Source organism: Zonotrichia albicollis, chromosome 23 (assembly GCF_047830755.1).
Source record: "Zonotrichia albicollis isolate bZonAlb1 chromosome 23, bZonAlb1.hap1, whole genome shotgun sequence".
Classification (NCBI taxonomy): Eukaryota; Metazoa; Chordata; class Aves; order Passeriformes; family Passerellidae; genus Zonotrichia; species Zonotrichia albicollis.
This window is the reverse complement of record NC_133841.1, coordinates 3,695,100-3,712,951: the sequence shown is the minus strand read 5'-3', so window position 1 is coordinate 3,712,951 and position 17,852 is coordinate 3,695,100. Positions and strand designations below refer to the sequence as shown.

The 17,852-nt window shown below is 42.9% G+C and overlaps 2 protein-coding genes across 13 annotated transcripts in view; one reads left to right on the top strand and one right to left on the bottom strand.

The window, feature by feature from the left end:
- Positions 1 to 1,219: 1,219 nt before the first annotated feature.
- On the bottom strand, positions 1,220 to 12,335 carry LOC102074007 (G protein-activated inward rectifier potassium channel 1). Its single transcript, XM_014272283.2, has 3 exons — positions 11,613 to 12,335; positions 4,232 to 4,448; positions 1,220 to 2,221 (listed from the first exon to the last, which is right to left on the bottom strand). The coding sequence occupies exons 1-3, from the start codon at positions 12,261 to 12,263 to the stop codon at positions 1,650 to 1,652; spliced, it is 1,440 nt and encodes a 479-aa protein (XP_014127758.2). The 5' UTR covers positions 12,264 to 12,335; the 3' UTR covers positions 1,220 to 1,649.
- Positions 12,336 to 12,372: 37 nt separating this feature from the next.
- Positions 12,373 to 17,852, top strand: part of MPP3 (MAGUK p55 scaffold protein 3) — a 29,046-nt gene continuing 23,566 nt past the window's right edge. For 10 of the 12 annotated variants that reach the window (XR_012583588.1, XR_012583585.1, XR_012583589.1 and 7 more), the window contains exons 1-2: positions 13,700 to 13,980; positions 16,713 to 16,861. Coding sequence is in view for 3 of the 12 variants with exons in the window: in XM_074557782.1 (XP_074413883.1) it covers positions 16,837 to 16,861 (25 nt within the window). In the remaining 9 variants the exon portion in view is untranslated. Of the gene's footprint in view, positions 12,502 to 13,697; positions 13,981 to 16,712; positions 16,862 to 17,852 lie in introns of those variants that run through there. The other 2 variants (XM_074557783.1, XM_074557784.1) reach the window with 2 other exon arrangements.

Sequence of the window (17,852 nt, the reverse complement as noted above, 5' to 3'; positions counted from 1 at the left end):
GATAATTAGCGTCGTTGCTCATTAACAATTAATTAATACTATGACTCTGCCCCACAGCAGAGGAGGAGTGTGCCCAAGGGTGGGGCCTCATCTGGAGCTGCTCTGCTCCAACACACACATGCACATTTGAGTAAAGAACACTTGAGACCTGAGGTGGATGTAATTTTATTTTATACTAATTTTGGCAGCTCTGGAGAGTAGGGAGAGTCATCATCACTTAAGACTTCATGCTGTCATCTAAGTACTCCATACAAATACAGTTGATAAATGAAAATACAGATTTTAGCACATATATATTGTTGAAATTCATGTTGAGAACAGATAAACGACAACAAGCAGCACATCTTAACCCTGCATAAAACAGCATTTTCCAGTTTCACACTGTAGACAGATCAAAAGAAATAGTGAGTTCTGCAAGCCAAGCTGTTCATAGCCTGGATACATAATTTTACCATCCAGGAATGCATTAGCAAACAACGTGGCCACTGCCACCCCTTTTAATTAAATCTGACTGAATTTTGTCCATGTAACAAGAGCAGAATTGATCCTTTATTGGAGAGTGGTCTGGTGATGAACACTGGATGCTGAGCCACTGAACACTGTTTACAAACAGCAGGGTGTGTTTGTAATTACTACCAACCAGGAAAGAAAAAGCCTCTCTCACAGGCAGAGGTGGATTGAGCTGAACAGCAATAAATATCAAATCTACAAAATTACTGAGAATCATATATAAATGGAGAAGGCAAATGGAACAAAATGAAAATTAGCAACATCAAAGACTACCATTCATTAGTGAAACTCTGAGATGTGTAATGACTGAGCATCATTTAGCACTTGGCTTTTATTTGTTTACTTACATTGTCTCCAAACTGAAATGTCATTTAATTGCAGTACAAAACATGCCAAGAATCTGAGCTACTGATCTCAAGTTTCCTTCACAGTGAGGGGTGATATGGCCATTAAAATTCAGCACGTGATCCACCAAATCAAATGCTGAGGTCTAATTCTGGACAGGATAAAGATCCTCACGTTTAGGAGAGCTCCTGTGGGCCAAATGACCCAAATGGTTATTGCACACTGCTTCCTCACCTGAATAGCCACGGGTGAGACACTGGGAGCACACAGGGAGTGTGCCACAGTCACTGGGAAAGGAGGATGGAGCAGGAAAGCCTCTTTGCAAAGAGACAGCTGGACTAGGGCTGAGCAGTGCCACACATTCCTCCTGTGTTCTGCTGTTCTGCCCTTCAGGAGCAGCCCAGGACCTGAGCTGCACAAAACCAGGGTCCAGCTGCTCTTACACCCTTCTTGCTCCCATCTGTGCCTGAGGATCTGATCCTTGCTTTGTGAAAAAGCATCTGCATACATGGAAGACAGGCTGGATTTGCAATGAGCATGCTGATAAGCATTATCAGGGCAGGAATCTCTTTGGCATGACAGGGTAACCTTACTGCCCCTCAAAGTCCTGCTACGCTACCTAGCTTGGATCTGCACAGAACAATTATACAAAAAAGGATCATTCTTCCTGAAAGCAGCAGAGACAAGTTGTGACTTTACTGTGAAACAACTCTTCCAGGGCAGCAGTCTCAAATGCAGTTTATCAGCAACTCCTGTTTCTTCAGCTCTTAAAAGAAGCAACCAGAGTTCATTTTTCAAAGTTTGGCAGGGAAATTATCTTCCAATTTCACCTCTAGGGTGCCCATACTTGGAAAATCCTTCTGTAACTCGAGCTTGCTGGTGGACTGAGTCAGAGCCTTGGCATTTATTTTTAAGCCTTTCAGCTGCATCCTGTGATCACTGTCTTCACCATCAGACATGGGACTTATTTCTTCAATTTCCAAGAGATCCCCAGTACTGAAATTCTTCTGTGTGTTACAGGAACTCATTCTCAGGGCTCTTGGTGGAAGGCCCTCCTTCCTCGAGCTGATCTTCTGGAGTTTAGCAGGGAGCTTGTTCTTCTCTCCTGTAACATCAGCACAGTCAAGAGGACAAACCTGTTCTCTTCTGCTTTTCTTCTCAGAAGGACTGTTCAAGAGAGATGCCTGGGACAGGCTTTCTTCTTGCTCTTTGACACTGTAAGGAGGAGTGGGGACTTCAAAGGTGGCGTGGAACTGAGAATAATCCACACGGAAAAATCCATCTTCCAGAGACATGACTGGCAGGAACCTGTGACCCCACAGCACTTCATCCTCTGTGTAGGAGGTCCTGGCTTGGCACGTCATTCCTGTGCAAATGGACAAGAGCATTCCATGTGAGCAAGCAGACTGACACATGGAACCAAAAATACATGAGGCTGACAGATAAAAATGAATTTCAGCCAGCAAGCCAGTGATTTTATAGGTTATAAAATGGGGCAGTTGCTCCTAGGCAATCTTCTGACAGTCATTGACTGACTAAATTTTTATGCAGATTTGCAACCAAGCCGTAGCAAAATCTAAAATATAACAGTATTAGCTTGTGTGCTGGTTTCAGCTGGGACAGAATTAATTTTCTTTACTGTTTCTAGTATTAGAAGCAATTAGGTCATCCCAAAGTTTTCAGCCTTTTCCAGGCTGAAAAATCCCTATTCAGACTTGAGAGAGTAAGTAATACTGTTTCTTCGGAGAAGGAACTACTGCTTGCCAGAGGCTGACATAAAAATGAATTTCAGCCAGTAAGCCAATGATTTTATAGGTTATAAAATGGGACAGTTGTTCCTAGACAATCTGATTGTCCAGTCAATGGAGTGTCTCTAATTGACTGACTACATTTTTATGCAGACTTGCAACCAAGCCATAGCAAAATATAAAATAAAACAGTATTAGCTTGTGCGCTGGTTTCAGCTGGGACAGAATTAATTTTCTTCACTATGTTGAGTATTGGAAGCAATTAGGTCATCCCAAAGATTCCCTTTTCCAGGCTGAACAATCCCAATTGAGTCCCCAAAACAAAAGGCCACAAAATCAGCTGTCCTCTGGACAACACCATACCCAAATTTAAAAAAGAAACAAAACTCTTCTCATATTTGTCAATAACCACACATGCCTACAATCTCTGTGACTATCAGGTCTGTATTTGTGCTGTAAAAGTGGATTTCTTACTCTGAATTCCAGTCAGTGCAAGCTAGGCTGTCACTGTCATATTTTCTGGAAAAATCCCTTCACCAGGATTTCTTCTCCTGGGAAGCTGAGAAGCCTCAGAAAAGAATGAAAACAATAATTATCTGATTGCTTCTCCCTGTTTTCCTGCTTTGGAATGTGGTCTGGAGATTGCTGATCCAACATGTGAATTGTTTTTAATTAATGACCAATCACAGCCAGCTGTGCCAGACTCTGAGGAGTCAGTAATGAGTTTTTATTATCATTCTTTGTAACCTTCTGTCTGTTTCCTTTCTCTATTGTTCAGTATAGTTTTAGTATAGTATTCTTTAAAATATAATACAATATAGTATAATACAGTATAGTATAATATAGCATAATACAGTATAATATAGTATAATATAATATAATATAATATAATATAATATAATATAATATAATATAATATAATATAATATAATATAATATAATATAATATAATATAATATAATATAATATAATATAATATAATATAATATAATATAATATAATATAATATAATAATATATAGGTTTATTTATTATATTATTTATCTATTTTAATATTTATATATTATATAAAAATTATTTATATTATATTACATTACATTATATTATATTATATTATATTATATTATATTATATTATATTATATTATATTATATTATATTATATTATATTATATTATATTATATTATATTATATTATATTATATTATATTATATTATATTATATTATATTATAGCATTCTAAGAACATGGAGTCAGATTCTCAGTTCCTCCTTCATCCTGGGGGCCCAGAAAATACCACACTAGGCTAAAAGGAATTTTGCAGCACTGGCAACTTTTAAAGTTCAGCTTTCTTTCAGAGTGGTGATCCTTGAAACAGAAGGCTCATGAAAGCACTGAGCTGTGGCACACAGAGTGGCAGGCTGTGTCCCTTGCTGGCCACGTTGGGGACTGGCAGTGCCAAGGCCTGTGGGCAAGGGAGGTCTCTGTTCCTTGTGAGAGCCCCTGCAGCTCTGCAGCATATGGCAGGAAATGCTGCAGCATGCAGCACTAACAGCTGCCTTGCTAAAAATATCAGCGCTGAAAAAACAGAGATTAAAAATCAGGGTATGCAGATTATTCCGAGCCTTACCGGTGGTCTCAACGATTCCTTCGAGGATGACAACGATTTCAAATTGCTCACTCCTCAGGGATCTTTGTGAGAGACAGAAAAAGGGGCTCTCTGAGTTGATTTCATGGCAGATGGTTAAAGGGGAAACCAAAAACAGCTGGTCAGCTCCAGTTCCAAATCCAACATCCAGCTCACACTGGTCCAGTGGCAGAAATTCCCCCTCCGGTGTCTGTCTGGACTAAAGAGAAAAAGATGATTTAGTAATCAGTGTGTGAGGCAAAACATAAAATCAATGTAATACAGTTTAAATCTGCCTCTTGCATGATATTATCAGCTACATGTGGTAGGTCTGGGGGCTTCATCATGGACATGAAATAATCTTAAATCTGTGAGGCTGCTATGCAAGACCAAGGTTGACTTTTCTTATTATGCCAGTGAATGTCATCACCACCTTCAAACTTTACTATACATACATACATACATACATACATACATACATATATACATATACATATATATAATATATATAATATATATTCATATTTTATATGTTAAAAATCTTATTAATATTAATATAATTATATTATTATATATTATTATAATTATATATAATTACACATTATAATAAATATTATATAATTATATTATTATATATCATTATAATACATTATTAATAATATATTAAGATATATTTTATAAATTTATTATATAATTTTTATTTTATTTATATAGTATATATTTTATATATCTAATATCTATTTATTTTTATATTTTTAAAATATATATTTATTTTTGACAAAAAATGTCATGTACCACACACTACATGCCTTGTAATGGATGTTCAACATGAATACCCTGTGGCAAAAGTTCCTGTTAATGAGACCAAAATCTGAAGGTGGGCACACTTTATTCTGATTGAATTAATGTTCTGTTATTTTTGTATGTTACTGACTTTTGTTTGGCACTGTGATGTACTAACTCAAAGGTAAACACCACATTAATTGCACAGTGTATCTGGTGAGTGGCATTTTCACAAATCACCTGAATTTATACTGATGATGCTCTCACCCCTTGCTTTTACCACCTACTGTATATTAACCTTAACAAATTGAATTTATTATTAAACAAAGTGCCTCATTCTTCTTCCCATCATTCCATGGCCCAGTAAAAACACTGATATATCAGCTTCCCTCTAGCCCACAGGGTTCTCTCCAAATTTTCCTGGTATTCAAAGTCTAACTAAAAATTCCATCACTTGGCCAGGCAGCTCCTCATATGATTGCTTTGAAGGTGTCTGGTGGAAACTGCCCACCAAAATGAGCAGCTTAGCGCAGCTGATAAATAAATCCTATTTCAAATCTTTCCTGTTTATTTCCAATTAAAAAGCACTTAACTCTTCAAGAAGATGACTACAGATTAGAAATAAATAAATTTTATTATAATTCTACTATCTATATTTATATATCTATATTTATTTCTACTAACTATATCTGTATCTACATATATTTATCTATACTATCTATATTTCTAGTAATATTATTGTAAGTTCTACTATCATAAATAAACAAATAAATAGTTTTAATTGTGCTGCCTTTTGGAACCATTGTTCACTGAGAGCAAGCCAAAGGCAGCAGTTTTCCATAACTCAGATCTGACTAGTGTTCTTTTAAGAAAGTTTCTGTCTTTAAAGAAAATCCCCAAGCAAATAGTTGATCTTCATATTATCTCCCTTCTTCACATGGACCTTAAAAATGCTGATTTTATAACTGCCTGGTATTTACTGGAGATTACAGGCCCAGCTAGGCAGCAGCTGGAGCACAGCTCACTATTAAATACAATCCATGGTTTCATCTATGTGCTACCTGCTTGTTTTGCTGCTGAGGAAGAAATATTCTTCCTGTCTAAAAAACAAAGTTCTCTCCTGCACAGGAGTGATTCAGGGGTCTCTTTGAGCCAGGTCTGATAAGCTCTTGGAGGTCTATATCACACCTGAGATAGCTCAGCCACCTCAAATAGCACAAAATCAGCAGCACGGCTTCTGTGGTAGTGCTGGAAACAGAAATATTTTAAAAACAGGCAAAATAACAAAGTTCTTTATAGAGAAAAACCAAGCCAGGGGCAAGAGGTTCTTGCTCCTGGTAAAACACCCCACAAAAGCCATTATTTCCTTTGTTCTCTTCTTTTTCTAGTGAATTGCTTAGGCAGGACCTTTTAGCCTCTGTCCAATTGGCCGTCCTGAAGTTTGAGGTGAAGTCCCCCAGGGTCCTATGAAGTGTCTTTTTACCTCATTGAGGAGAGAAACTTCTGAGATTTTCCCTTTTTTAAGGAGCCAAAAGATAATTTAGTCACTCCAGGGCACATTCCTACACAAGAGGCCAAGATTCAGTTTCTCCTTTGCTGATGAAGACAGAGAAAATATCAGCTGATTGCATGTGAAAGCATTTTCACAAATTATTTATGATCCGAAAGGTAAAGAGATAAAAATCTCTTTGTGAGATTTACTGTGAGATGAAAGTGATGTTACTGTGAGATGAGAGTGATCAACACTTCCACAGCAGTCATGCCAGTCTGTTGTAAGCAAAGGTGGAATCAGCCTGCTGCAAAATCACCTTTTCTCTTTTCCTGCAGAGCTAAACTGCAGACCAACCCTGCTTTTGCTGCTGGCTGCTGTTCTTGCAGTGGGTGCACAAATTGATTGCCCAGGTATAATCTTTGCTCTAACCAATATGAGCCAACATCTAAATCTCAAACTGACCCAAATCTTCATCAAACGCATCCACCTAGACAAAAATGTGCCATTTTGCACAAGGTGTTGCCTGACTTGAGAACTGTTTGATCTACACACCATTTTTCTTTGTGGAAGAGTCTTCAATCAAACCCATTCAATAGTAAACAAACCCAGCCAGGATGATGAGAGGTAACAGATCTGGGAGAAAGCAGAAGGTTTTGTTTGAGGTATTCAGGATCTTACATGCAGGATTGATTTATGCAGGGCATGGAGGATTTTTAAACTTGTTTGTTGAATAAAAATAGGTTAACCTGAATGAAGAGAGCTTAATAGCCCCAACAGGCTCAGCCTCCTAGCCAGTGACCTTTGTTTTATATTTACATTTACATCTACAGCTTTACTCAAAGGATCACAAAACAAGAAGACAGAGGGCTATAAAATGTCAGGAATAAGTCTGGAAGGAACACTTGTGACTCTCTATTTTCACCATCCACATAACACAAAGACAAGGAAATTTTGCAGATTAATACATGTTGAGCAAGGGAACAATTAATTAGAAATGCCCTAGCCTGCAATTTAAATGTGGTCAGAGAGGGATAATCTAAAAGTCTCAAAGAATTCCTTTAAAGGTTAATTGCATCACAGGTAAGTAAAAAAAAAATTAACATTATCAAAGACTCCTGTGTCTTTAACTTTCTGCGACTGCATCTTTGTTTCAGTTTTTATTACAATGCAGGCTTCTACTGCATCACCACTTAGTCTGTTTTAGTGTCTGAACAAATACATCTTGCCCTTTAAATCTTCACTCCTATCCTTTATTAATTCTCTTTGCTTTTCTAAACTCTGTTTATGCATAAACATGCATATCTCCCTGTAGAGATGATGCAGCTTTATTATTATCATTATCATTATCATTATTATTATTATTATTATTATTATTATCCCTCTGCCAGTTCACTCATTAGAAAACTCACATAATTATGTTTTGATATCCAGGTGGGCTAATCAAGCACTGGAGCAGAAAAAGTGGGACTCAAAAGATGGAGCACCATCAAGCTTAATATTGTAGAGAAACAAATCTAGAAAAAAATCTAGAAAAAGCTGAATTGGTACATGCTCATTGCTCCTCCCCCACACTCAGACTATCAGCTTGCAAGAAGCGTTATTACATTTCATATTACTGGAATATAAAGTCTATGGAATAATGGAATAAAATGATCTTGTTACTTGGATACCATGGCTGAAGATTTGTGTGGAGTTTATCAGTTGTGACATTACACCTGGAGCTAATTCCTAGGATCACTGCTGCTTTTTATTTTAGTCTGGTTGGAAATATGACCTGTGTGAGCTGGGCTTGCTCAGACCAAAGCAGAGAAGGCATGGAGGAGGATCTAACAAAAATCCCAAAAGGAATGAGGAACATGGCAGCAACATGACCAAGGCTTTTCCCAGAGGTGCCTGGCAGGAATGAGAGACAACAGGCATCAACTGAAACAAGGGAAGTTTGGATTGGATTGAAGGAAAATATTTTCATCATGAGGACAGTTAAGCTGTGGAAAAGCTTGCCCAGCAAGACTGTGCAGGTTTTTTTTTTCAGAGGTTTCCAAAACTCTATTGGAAAAAGCCCAGAGTAACCTGGTCTGATCTCCTATTTCACCAAACTTTCAGCAGAAGGTTGGACCCCAAACTTCCTGAAGTTCCTTCCAATCTGAACAATTCTGTAATATTAAAAAACTCTTTTGTTTTGCACTTTCTGCCCTACTTATCAGCTTATTGAAATCACAATATAATGGGTCTTCCTACTCATTTCCAATGCCTGTCACCTGCCATCTGCAAACCTTCTGGTACAATTTTGTTTGCTTTCAGCTCATTCAAAGCTGTTAGTAAGTACAGCCTAAAGAACAGGTGCTTTTTCTAACCAAAAGCTCTGCCCTGTGGCCATCATATTTCACAACTGCATTTTTAAAACTATTGTTAGCACATGTTGAAACTATTGTTATTAATGTTACTAATGAAACTAATGTTAAAACTATTGTTGAAAACAGGCTATGATGATTTTACATTCCTTCTGAATCAAAACATCCTATACTACCTGAAATACTGTATAGATGACCATACTATCATGTTTATCAATGACATATGTAGCCAGATCAAGAGAATGTACAAATGTGTACTGTGATTGAGTTTTATAAAATCAATATTGATTGCCATACTTGTGGCTGCTGCCTTAGGCACACTAGAAAGGTCCAGGAATCAAGGCAGAAAAATACAGTTCATTGTGACATTAAAAGTCCAGGACCTGAAACTGTACATTTTCAGCAATTAGTTCCAAATAGCTTTTCTCTTCTATTTCTTGCCCCAGGATTTTGCTTTTCCCAGCTTCTGTAGCACTCAATGTAAAGTAGAAAAGACTTGGATTTCTGGAAAAGTCTTTGCTGAAAAACACACAATTAATCTTGTAACTGTCTTCCAAGCTCTCCATAACTCATTTTAAATAGAGTCACAGAATTTTGCATGGTATCACTTTGCCATGCTGCTGCAGAGCCCCTGGACACAAAGAAAAGCCAGCCCAGTGTGGCAGCACCATTTTACTCCACTGAATGGATCAGGGCATCATCACACTATCAGGAAATGCTGTCCAAAACTTAGATTAGGGTACAAATTTAAATCTTCAGAGCTCCATTGGTCTCAGCAAAACACCACATTCACTGCTGAATGTATCTCCCAGCTCAAGTACAAAAATGTGATGTGTTTATTCACATTTATTCACTGTGGCACCAGTACAAAAGAAAATTCTTGCTACCTGATCAGGTGCAAGAGTTGGCAGCACTGCAGGGAAGTACAGAGGGCAGAGCTCAAACCACAAAAAGGATTTGCTCAAGACAGCAAGCAAATTCTGGCACATCCACCCTAATTTACAGGACACAAAACGTTCAATTAAAGCAGCTGATGGAAATTCAAGGGTGATTTGGAGAGCCACCAGTGGCTCCCAGAATGGTGTGTCCAGTTCAGTGACAAGGATTTACAGAAATACCACACCTTGCAATGAGGACTGAGGGGGCAGTTACTGCACACTCAATTTTAAATCTTCTGTTCATAGCTGGTGTTTGTCAAAGGTCACAAAGCAGCTTCAAGACAACATGATGATCATATAAAAAAAAATAAAATCAAGAATTGCTCACTGATACATTGTCTGGCCTACAAAACAGCTATCCTAAGATACCATGGTCATGCAGGTCCATCAAATGTCCTTCAGTTTTCTGGGCCAGTCACCAGCATTGTGTAGCAATAGAACTGTCAGCAGAAAGGACATCAGGCTGTATATCTGGTGTCTTATTTCAAAAGAAAATTAGTTGCCCTCTCTGTAAAAACACAATGTGACCCCACTTTTATTCCACTTTGACCTGCATTCCATTCTGAATGATAGAATTAAACACTTTCAAGGAGATTTCTGGAGAATAAAGCAACAAAAACCATGGTTCAGCTGGCTTTCCAATTCCTACAAAAAATGCTCCAGTGTAACTCCTGACAGCTTGTTCCCATATACATATAAATATATATAATTTCTTTTTAAACCTTAACAGATTCTCCATTTTAAGTGGTATTATATAGCAAGAAAAATTCACAGCTCAGGATGGCATTCAGCACAGAACAGATTTACCACTCATATTTAACACAGACTTATAATTCATATTTACCACTGCCCCAACACCTACTGCTTCATGTTTATTCATGCAGATTATTAAATAGGCCAGAGAGAATTACCAGATAGAACATTTATAACACTCAAATATGATATCCTGAAATTAATCTCATCACTGGGATCCAGGTTCTGACAGCTTAGGAGCTTCAGACAGAACTCCTCACCAAGGATGCTCCCCTGACAAGTCATAGCTGCTGTGAGATTATACATTGCTTAGGATTTCAGTGTTTTTCTTCCATTCTACTCCAGCCAAATTTATCTTCTGGACCTTAGTGGCTGCCAAACTCTTCTGGGTGTTTTTGTTTGTTTGTTTGGGGTTTGTTTTTTGTTGTTGTTTTTTTGTGGTTTGGTTTTGGTTTGTTTTTTATATTCCCTTTTGAATCCCTGATTTTTTCCATTCTGAATTCCACAGGCCATTGTCAGTGATTAATAAACAGATACTGGTGACAATCAAAGGAGCATCTACACAATCCCTCTGAAATGCTGTCAGGTCACTAGCTGGAACACAGCTGGGATAAGGGACTGCAAGTCAAAGCTCCCCCAAGAGGAAGAGGAGGTCAAGGTTGATCTTTATCCTACTTTAATACCACCACAAATCAATTCCTTATTCCCAGCCATCATCTGCTAGGCAGCATGCCTCAGTAGCCATCCTTGGAGCTGTCCTGCATCCTGACACATCCATCCGTCCATCCTGACTTTCTGCCAGCCTCACAATCCACTGGGGGCTCTCTGATGAGGCAATTTTCCCCTACACCTGCTTGGCTCTTTCACGGCTCCCGCTGCGAGCACGAAAAATCTTGCACAGTCCTTCCCACCGCCCCAGCCAAAGGACAGCACGGGGCAGGGCAGAGCTGCCAGCTGGCATCACCAGCACCGGCTACACCGGAGAAACCTCACGCTGCTGCCCTCTGTGCCCACCTCTGCCCGCGCCACCACCGCCACCCCGGTGCCACCCTGCGCCACCGCCTCACCTTGATGAGCTTGCAGCGGATCTGGGCAGACACCATGTGGCTGTTGCGGAGGTTGCCCACACGGAACATGAGGCAGAGCTTGGCATCGCGCTGCGAGATGACGGCGGCGCGGCTGAACATGAGGGTCTCGGCTCTCTTCTTGGGCTGCGACATCTTGATGAACATGCAGCCGATGAGGAACGCGTCCACCACGGAGCCCAGCAGCGACTGGAAGAGGAACAGCACGATGCCCTCGGGGCAGCGCTCCGTGATGTAGCGGTGCCCGTAGCCGATGGTGGCCTCGGTCTCCACGAAGAAGAGGAAGGCGGAGGGGAAGTTGTACACGTTGGCCACACACGGGCTGTACGAGTCACCGTGCGCCTGCTGCAGGTCCCCGCGCAGGTACGCGATGCCCCACCACATGGAGGCCATCACCAGCCAGGCCACCGTGTAGGTCAGCAGGAAGATGAGCAGGTTCCAGCGCCACTTGAGGTCCACCAGCGTGGTGAAGAAGTCGGAGAGGTAGCGGCTGCTCTCGCCGCCCAGGTTGCCGTGCTGCACGTTGCAGCGCCCGTTCTTGTCCACGAAGCGCTGCCGCTCCCTGCGGGCGCTGCAGCGGGCGAGGCCCACGGCCTGGTACTCGTCCCCAAACTTCCTGCGCACGGCTGCCATGCCCTCGGCTGCCCGGGGGCTCGGCGGGCACGCCGGGGACGCGGCGGGGCGGGAGGCTGAGCGCACCGCGCTGCCTGCGCGCTGCGGCCGCCAGCCCCCGGGGCTCGGGGAGCTCCGGGGTGCCCGCGGAGCCGGAGCGGGAGAGGGAGCGGCGCTGCCAGAGCTGCCCGATGGCCAGCGGGGCACGGGAAGGGCTGGAGCAGCCGCAGCCGGAGAGGGCAGACGGCGGCAGGAGCAGGCAAGCCAGCGGGGAGAGCCGGGCTGGGCTGGGGCGGGGAGAGCCGCGATGGGGCGGGGAGAGAGGGGTTGGGCTGGGCTGTGGAGAGAGGGGCTGGGCCGGGAGAGAGGGGCTGGGGCTGGGGCTGGGAGAGCCGGGATGGGGAGGAGGGACTGGGCCGGTCCGGGGTGATCCGGGCTGGGCTGTGGAGACGGTGGTTGGGCCGGGGAGAGACCCCGCCCCGGGCCGGGCTGTGGAGAGAGGGGCTGGGAGAGCCAGGGCTCGGGGCGGGTTCGGCGCTGGAGGTGTCTGGCCGAGCCCACGTACCCAAGGTAAAAATACCCAAGTTCTACACAATACAATCACACCACCTGCCAGCTGATAGCAGACTCTGTCCCTGAACTCCTGTCAGTACTCCTTTCAATAACTCCCGCAATTTATTTAGAGTGTGGTGTTCTGTGGTGTGGACATCCTTTGGCCAGTCCATAACCTGTTCTGGCTCTTCCACTCAGCTTTTGTGTGCACCTCCTGACTGGCAGAGAATGAGACATAAAGTCCTTGGCTTAGGATAAGCACTGCTTAGCAACAACCAAAACCATCAGTGTGTTATAAACATTATTCTAATACTGGTTCCAAAACACAGCCCTCTGCCAGCTACTAAATTAACTACTGATGTCTTTACAAATAATTTAATGGATGAAGATATGAGTGTTAACATCTTTGAAATGGGTTTTAATGTCTCTATTGACTTTGGGCAGAGGTTTGTTAGTGGGCCCACACAGCTTGGCTCCTGAGATAGGCACTAGTCTGCACAAGGCTGAACTTTGGGGTAAAATGCCAGGTTCAAGGGGGGATATGGGGTAGGCGGTCCGGGAAGGCAGCACCCTCCTGGTACCGCAGCAATGGGGAAAGGAACAGGGCATCACGCTGCCCGGAGCTGGGATAAAAGGAAGTCCGAGTCCTCTGAAACCCAGAGAGAGAAAACCCCGCGGGTGTGTGCCCCAGTGAACTCTCTCTCTTTATTCGAATAAATCAAAGGACTCCTCCATCTCCTTTTTGGACATAAACTTCTGGCGTTTTGGGCTTTCCTGACAGTCCCCAAAGGTGATTTCAACAAGGGAACTCCGGACGCCGGGCCGAGGCAGCGCTCAGGTCCGCCCGGCACCCGGCGCTCCCCCGGGACAGCGGCGTGCGGAGCCGCCCGCTCTGGGGCGAACCCCCGGGGCGGAGCTGGCAGCCGCTAACCCTGACGGTGCCGAGGCCCCGATTTCGTTGTCAGCCGCCGCTCCGGGGCGATCCAGGGCTCCGGGGCGATCCAGGGCTCCGAGGCGATCCAGCCGCCCCTCAGGCCGTGGCAGCTTGGGGGAGGGAAGGAGGGAGGCGTGCTTATAACGGCTCTGAGGGCGCATGAGCGAGGTGCGCAGCAGGCTGCGGGCAGCTCCGCGGCCGGCCGGGGCCGCCTCCAGCGCCGCAGGAGCCCAGCCCGGGCCGCTCCCGCAGGTAACGGCGGCCCGGGGCAGCGCCGGGCCCAGGGCGCGGCGCGGGGACCGCTGAGGCGGCGGGGGCGGCGCCATTTTGCGGCTCTTCGGGCCGGGCTCCGGGGCTGCCTTGGAGGCGCGGCCCGGCGTGAGGGAGCCCGCGGGTGTGTGCTGGGTGTGTGCTGGGTGTGCCTGGGGGCTCGGTCCGGGTTAGGGCTCCCTGGTGGATGTGGGCCCGGAGCGTGCTCGCTTCGCGGCTCGGGAAGCATCTCCGGTCCCGTGCGGAGCGCAACCTCGCTCCTTACGCGGTGGGGCTGGGAGGAGGTCTGGGCCCGCAGGTATCACCTCCAGCTCGGTGGAGCTCACATAAAGCTCTCCGGGGCAGGACAGCCCTTGCCGGGGTTGCCGGTGGATGTCACCGGGTCCCCACACCGGCCGGGGGTTGCCCGGCTGAGCCCGGAGCGCCCAGCGCGGCTGGGCCGGGGCTGCCCCTGACCGGGGGCTCGGAGAAAAAGTCCGGCTCGGTGGTGCTCATCAAGGTTGTGCGGTTTTGTCTGTGCTTCGTTCAGCACCAGAGCAGCGTCTTTTTCCGTCCTGAAGTAGGTACCCGTGAAGAGCTTCACTCAGGTTTGACAGGAGGAGAAAACCTGTGTGGCCATCAGCTATCACTTATGGCCCGCTTAGCGTAGTGATGCATCTTCTGATCTAATGTGAAATGTTCAACTGCAGATGCTTTCTGAAAGCAGCTGCTGCTTTGAATGATACAATCTGGATTAGAGAAGCTTTATGTTGTGTTAGGCTGTGAACCACAATAGGTTTATACTATAAGTTAATGGGGATATTACGCTTCTGGTAATATTACGGTCATATTGCGCTTCTTTTATCTCCTGCTTTGACCCCATGGCGAGCATCAGTTGAGTTTATTTAGCCCTTTCCAAATATTAACAGCCCTTTTTCTAGGTAAGAAAGGTGCTTCAGGCATTCAGCCTTGGGAACAGCTGGACAAGAAAAATGAATTAAGGTTTAGGTAGATGTTTTTAAAGAAGAAAAGTGTATTTGAGCCTATTGATGCTATAATGATGAGAGGACAGATTGATGGTTTTGAGATACATCTTGCAAAATATCACATGCTGGGGCTGATTTTAATACCTCTGAGAGCCAGCCCTGGCTCTGGAATGCTTTCCATTCTTTGGAGTGCTCATTCCAGGCAGTTCTGTGTAACGGGATTTTTACAGAGCATGGAAGATGCCTCTAGGGGAAGCCTCCATTTTGACTGCTGTGCCTAACTCGACTAATTCTGATGCTCCTGAGTTTGCTGTCAGGTTTTTAAGATGCTGAAATGTGTTTTCAGGTTCCTGTGTGGGCTTTTTTTCACTAATAATCTGGAAAATAACTTGGCTTTTCGTGGGGTTTGGTGCTGAATAGGCTTGACTGTGGGAAGCACACATTGTTGCAAAGATGAAGGATGCAATTAAAGTTCTTTCTTAATCATTTGAGAAGATTTTAATATGAGTCAAATGAAATGCCATAGTCAAGGAACCAAAGCAGTTGAATGAATTGCCCATAAATTTCTTTGGCATGAAGTGAGTGAAATGTTTATTTCTTCTAAGCAATAGGTAATAAAAGTGTTTAAATAAAAGTATAGTATATATAATGCACTGGAGGACAATCCATGGATTAGAGTGAAATTTCAACACTCAGACAATTTATTTAGAGAACTCCAGCTATGTTTTGATGCCCAGATGGATTAATTAATTGTAGTAGTAGAAAATACAGGGTGTGAAACGCAGGTGACTGTTGAGCTTAGTATTTCACTGTATTGTAGAGAAACTCAGAAATCTGAAAGATTCAAAATAAGGAAATGCTAATTTGCCATGCAGTACTATGGTATTTTCAGGCAGCTAGTCAAGAAAATTTGAATTGGAAGCATCAAACTTGTTTCATGCAACCAAAATATGAGAGACTTATCTACAAATAGAAGCACAAGGAGCATCCTTTTTTGTATTCAGCAAAGAGTTGGAGTATGTGTGCTGTTATGGAAGTTTATTTTTATGGAAGTACTACTCCAATGGAATTTTATAAGCGTGGAAAAGATTGTAAGTGCCCTGAAACACAATGTTTCATCTTGGACTGGCAATTACATGCATAGATTCAGTTTTGGGGGTTGTTTTAAATTTAAAAAAAAATGTTCTGGAATAATTTGCTCTGAGTGACAAGAGAAATCGGCAAGAGAAGTATCTAAAGCCATTTCTGAGCAGTGGAAATAGCTTTATTTTTATAACATCCTTAGTACCTGTGGCAAGGCTGGCAGAGTGCCAGCTTTGGGGAGCTGTAACTGTAGCGTGGTTCCCATCAGAACTCAGGGATGTGGACACTTTGAGAGGAGTTTTAGGGAGCCCCAGCACATCTTGTGATGTGGCATCTTCCTGCCTGCTCTGTTTCTGCACATGATATTTCCCAGGGCTTTTAAACATCCCTTCTCTCCTGTTTTTTATTGTTAAAATTACCTATCTTGAGAGACGCTCTCTTCAGCCTCAGCTTTATCCCAGATACAATATGGTTATTATATAACCTTTTCCATTTTACTTACATTTCATTACATAACCTACTATTTTCCATTGTTACTTGCATAGCAGAATAACTGCAGAACCCTGCTTGATCCAGGTTAAACTGAAAATTAGAAAAATTGCTATTTTTACATGCCTGACATTTTCCTTGCATGCTTGAGCTTAAATTTATGTTTTCTTATTTCAGAACTGTGAACCACAGCCCAGAAAGAAGAAACAATCCTCTTGGTTGAAGTTGAAGATTTGTCTCTAAGAAAAAGAAACAATCCTCTTGAAGTTGAAGATTTTTCTCTAAGAGCAAGAACAGAGCCATGCCAGTGCTTTCAGAAGACTCAGGTAACTCAGCTGCATGTTTTCAACAGAACAGTACTGAAATCTTATCACAGGTGTTTCACACATAAAATTAATTCAAATTGGAGTAAAATGTAACAGAATTAAGAGAGTTCAGCTGGAGTTTTTGGAGCAATTATCTACAGGAAAGAAGGTGGAATGTAAAAGGTGAAAATTAATAAAGTTTGTCAGGAAACAGTTTTGTAATAACCCTAGAGCACCAGAATATATTCTGATAAACCTGAGTATATTCTGATAAACCTGAATATATTCTGATAGACCTGAATGTATTCTGATAGACCTGAATATATTCTGATAAACTCCTGTAGGCAAAGTTGGACCTCTCAGTGTAACAGTGCCTTCTACTCCTGCTTATTAAAGATCAGCCCATCTAGATCTGCTGCTTGCTGGGTCATTTCTTAATATTTTCTAAACAGGAGTTGGTAAACTTTGTTAATATTCTTACTTTTAACTTAAAATAAGTGACTTTGTTCAGAGCTGCTTACTGACTTTTCCAGTATGCTGCCCAGAGGGAAGTTACAGATATTAAATGATGCTTAGGGTTAAAGCAGGAGTGAGTTTGAGTCTCCTGGATCAAAATTCACTCTGAGGTTCATGGAGAAAATAGCCACAGGGATATATTTGAGCCCCCTCCACCTTTTCTTATTTCCTGTTTTGTTTTGGTCTTGTGTTCCCAGACATTGTTCACCAGGAAAAATCTGGTGTTTGTCTGCTGCAAAATTGGAATATTGGTGATTGAAATACTTTTTAGAAAACAAGCCACAAACTTTGATTCCACCACAATGTAATCTCCACCTGTCCTTTCTTCCTCTGGTCAGGCCTGGCTTTTTTTTTTTATAGGTGCCTCAGAGGTAGAAGGGGCAAGAGAGCACTGGGGAAGTGCAGGGGTTGTGCCCTGTGTGGGAGGCACTGGCTGCCTGTGTGAGCTTTTGTGTGTTTGAAATTCCCTGCAGGCATCACATTGACCTGAATTTCT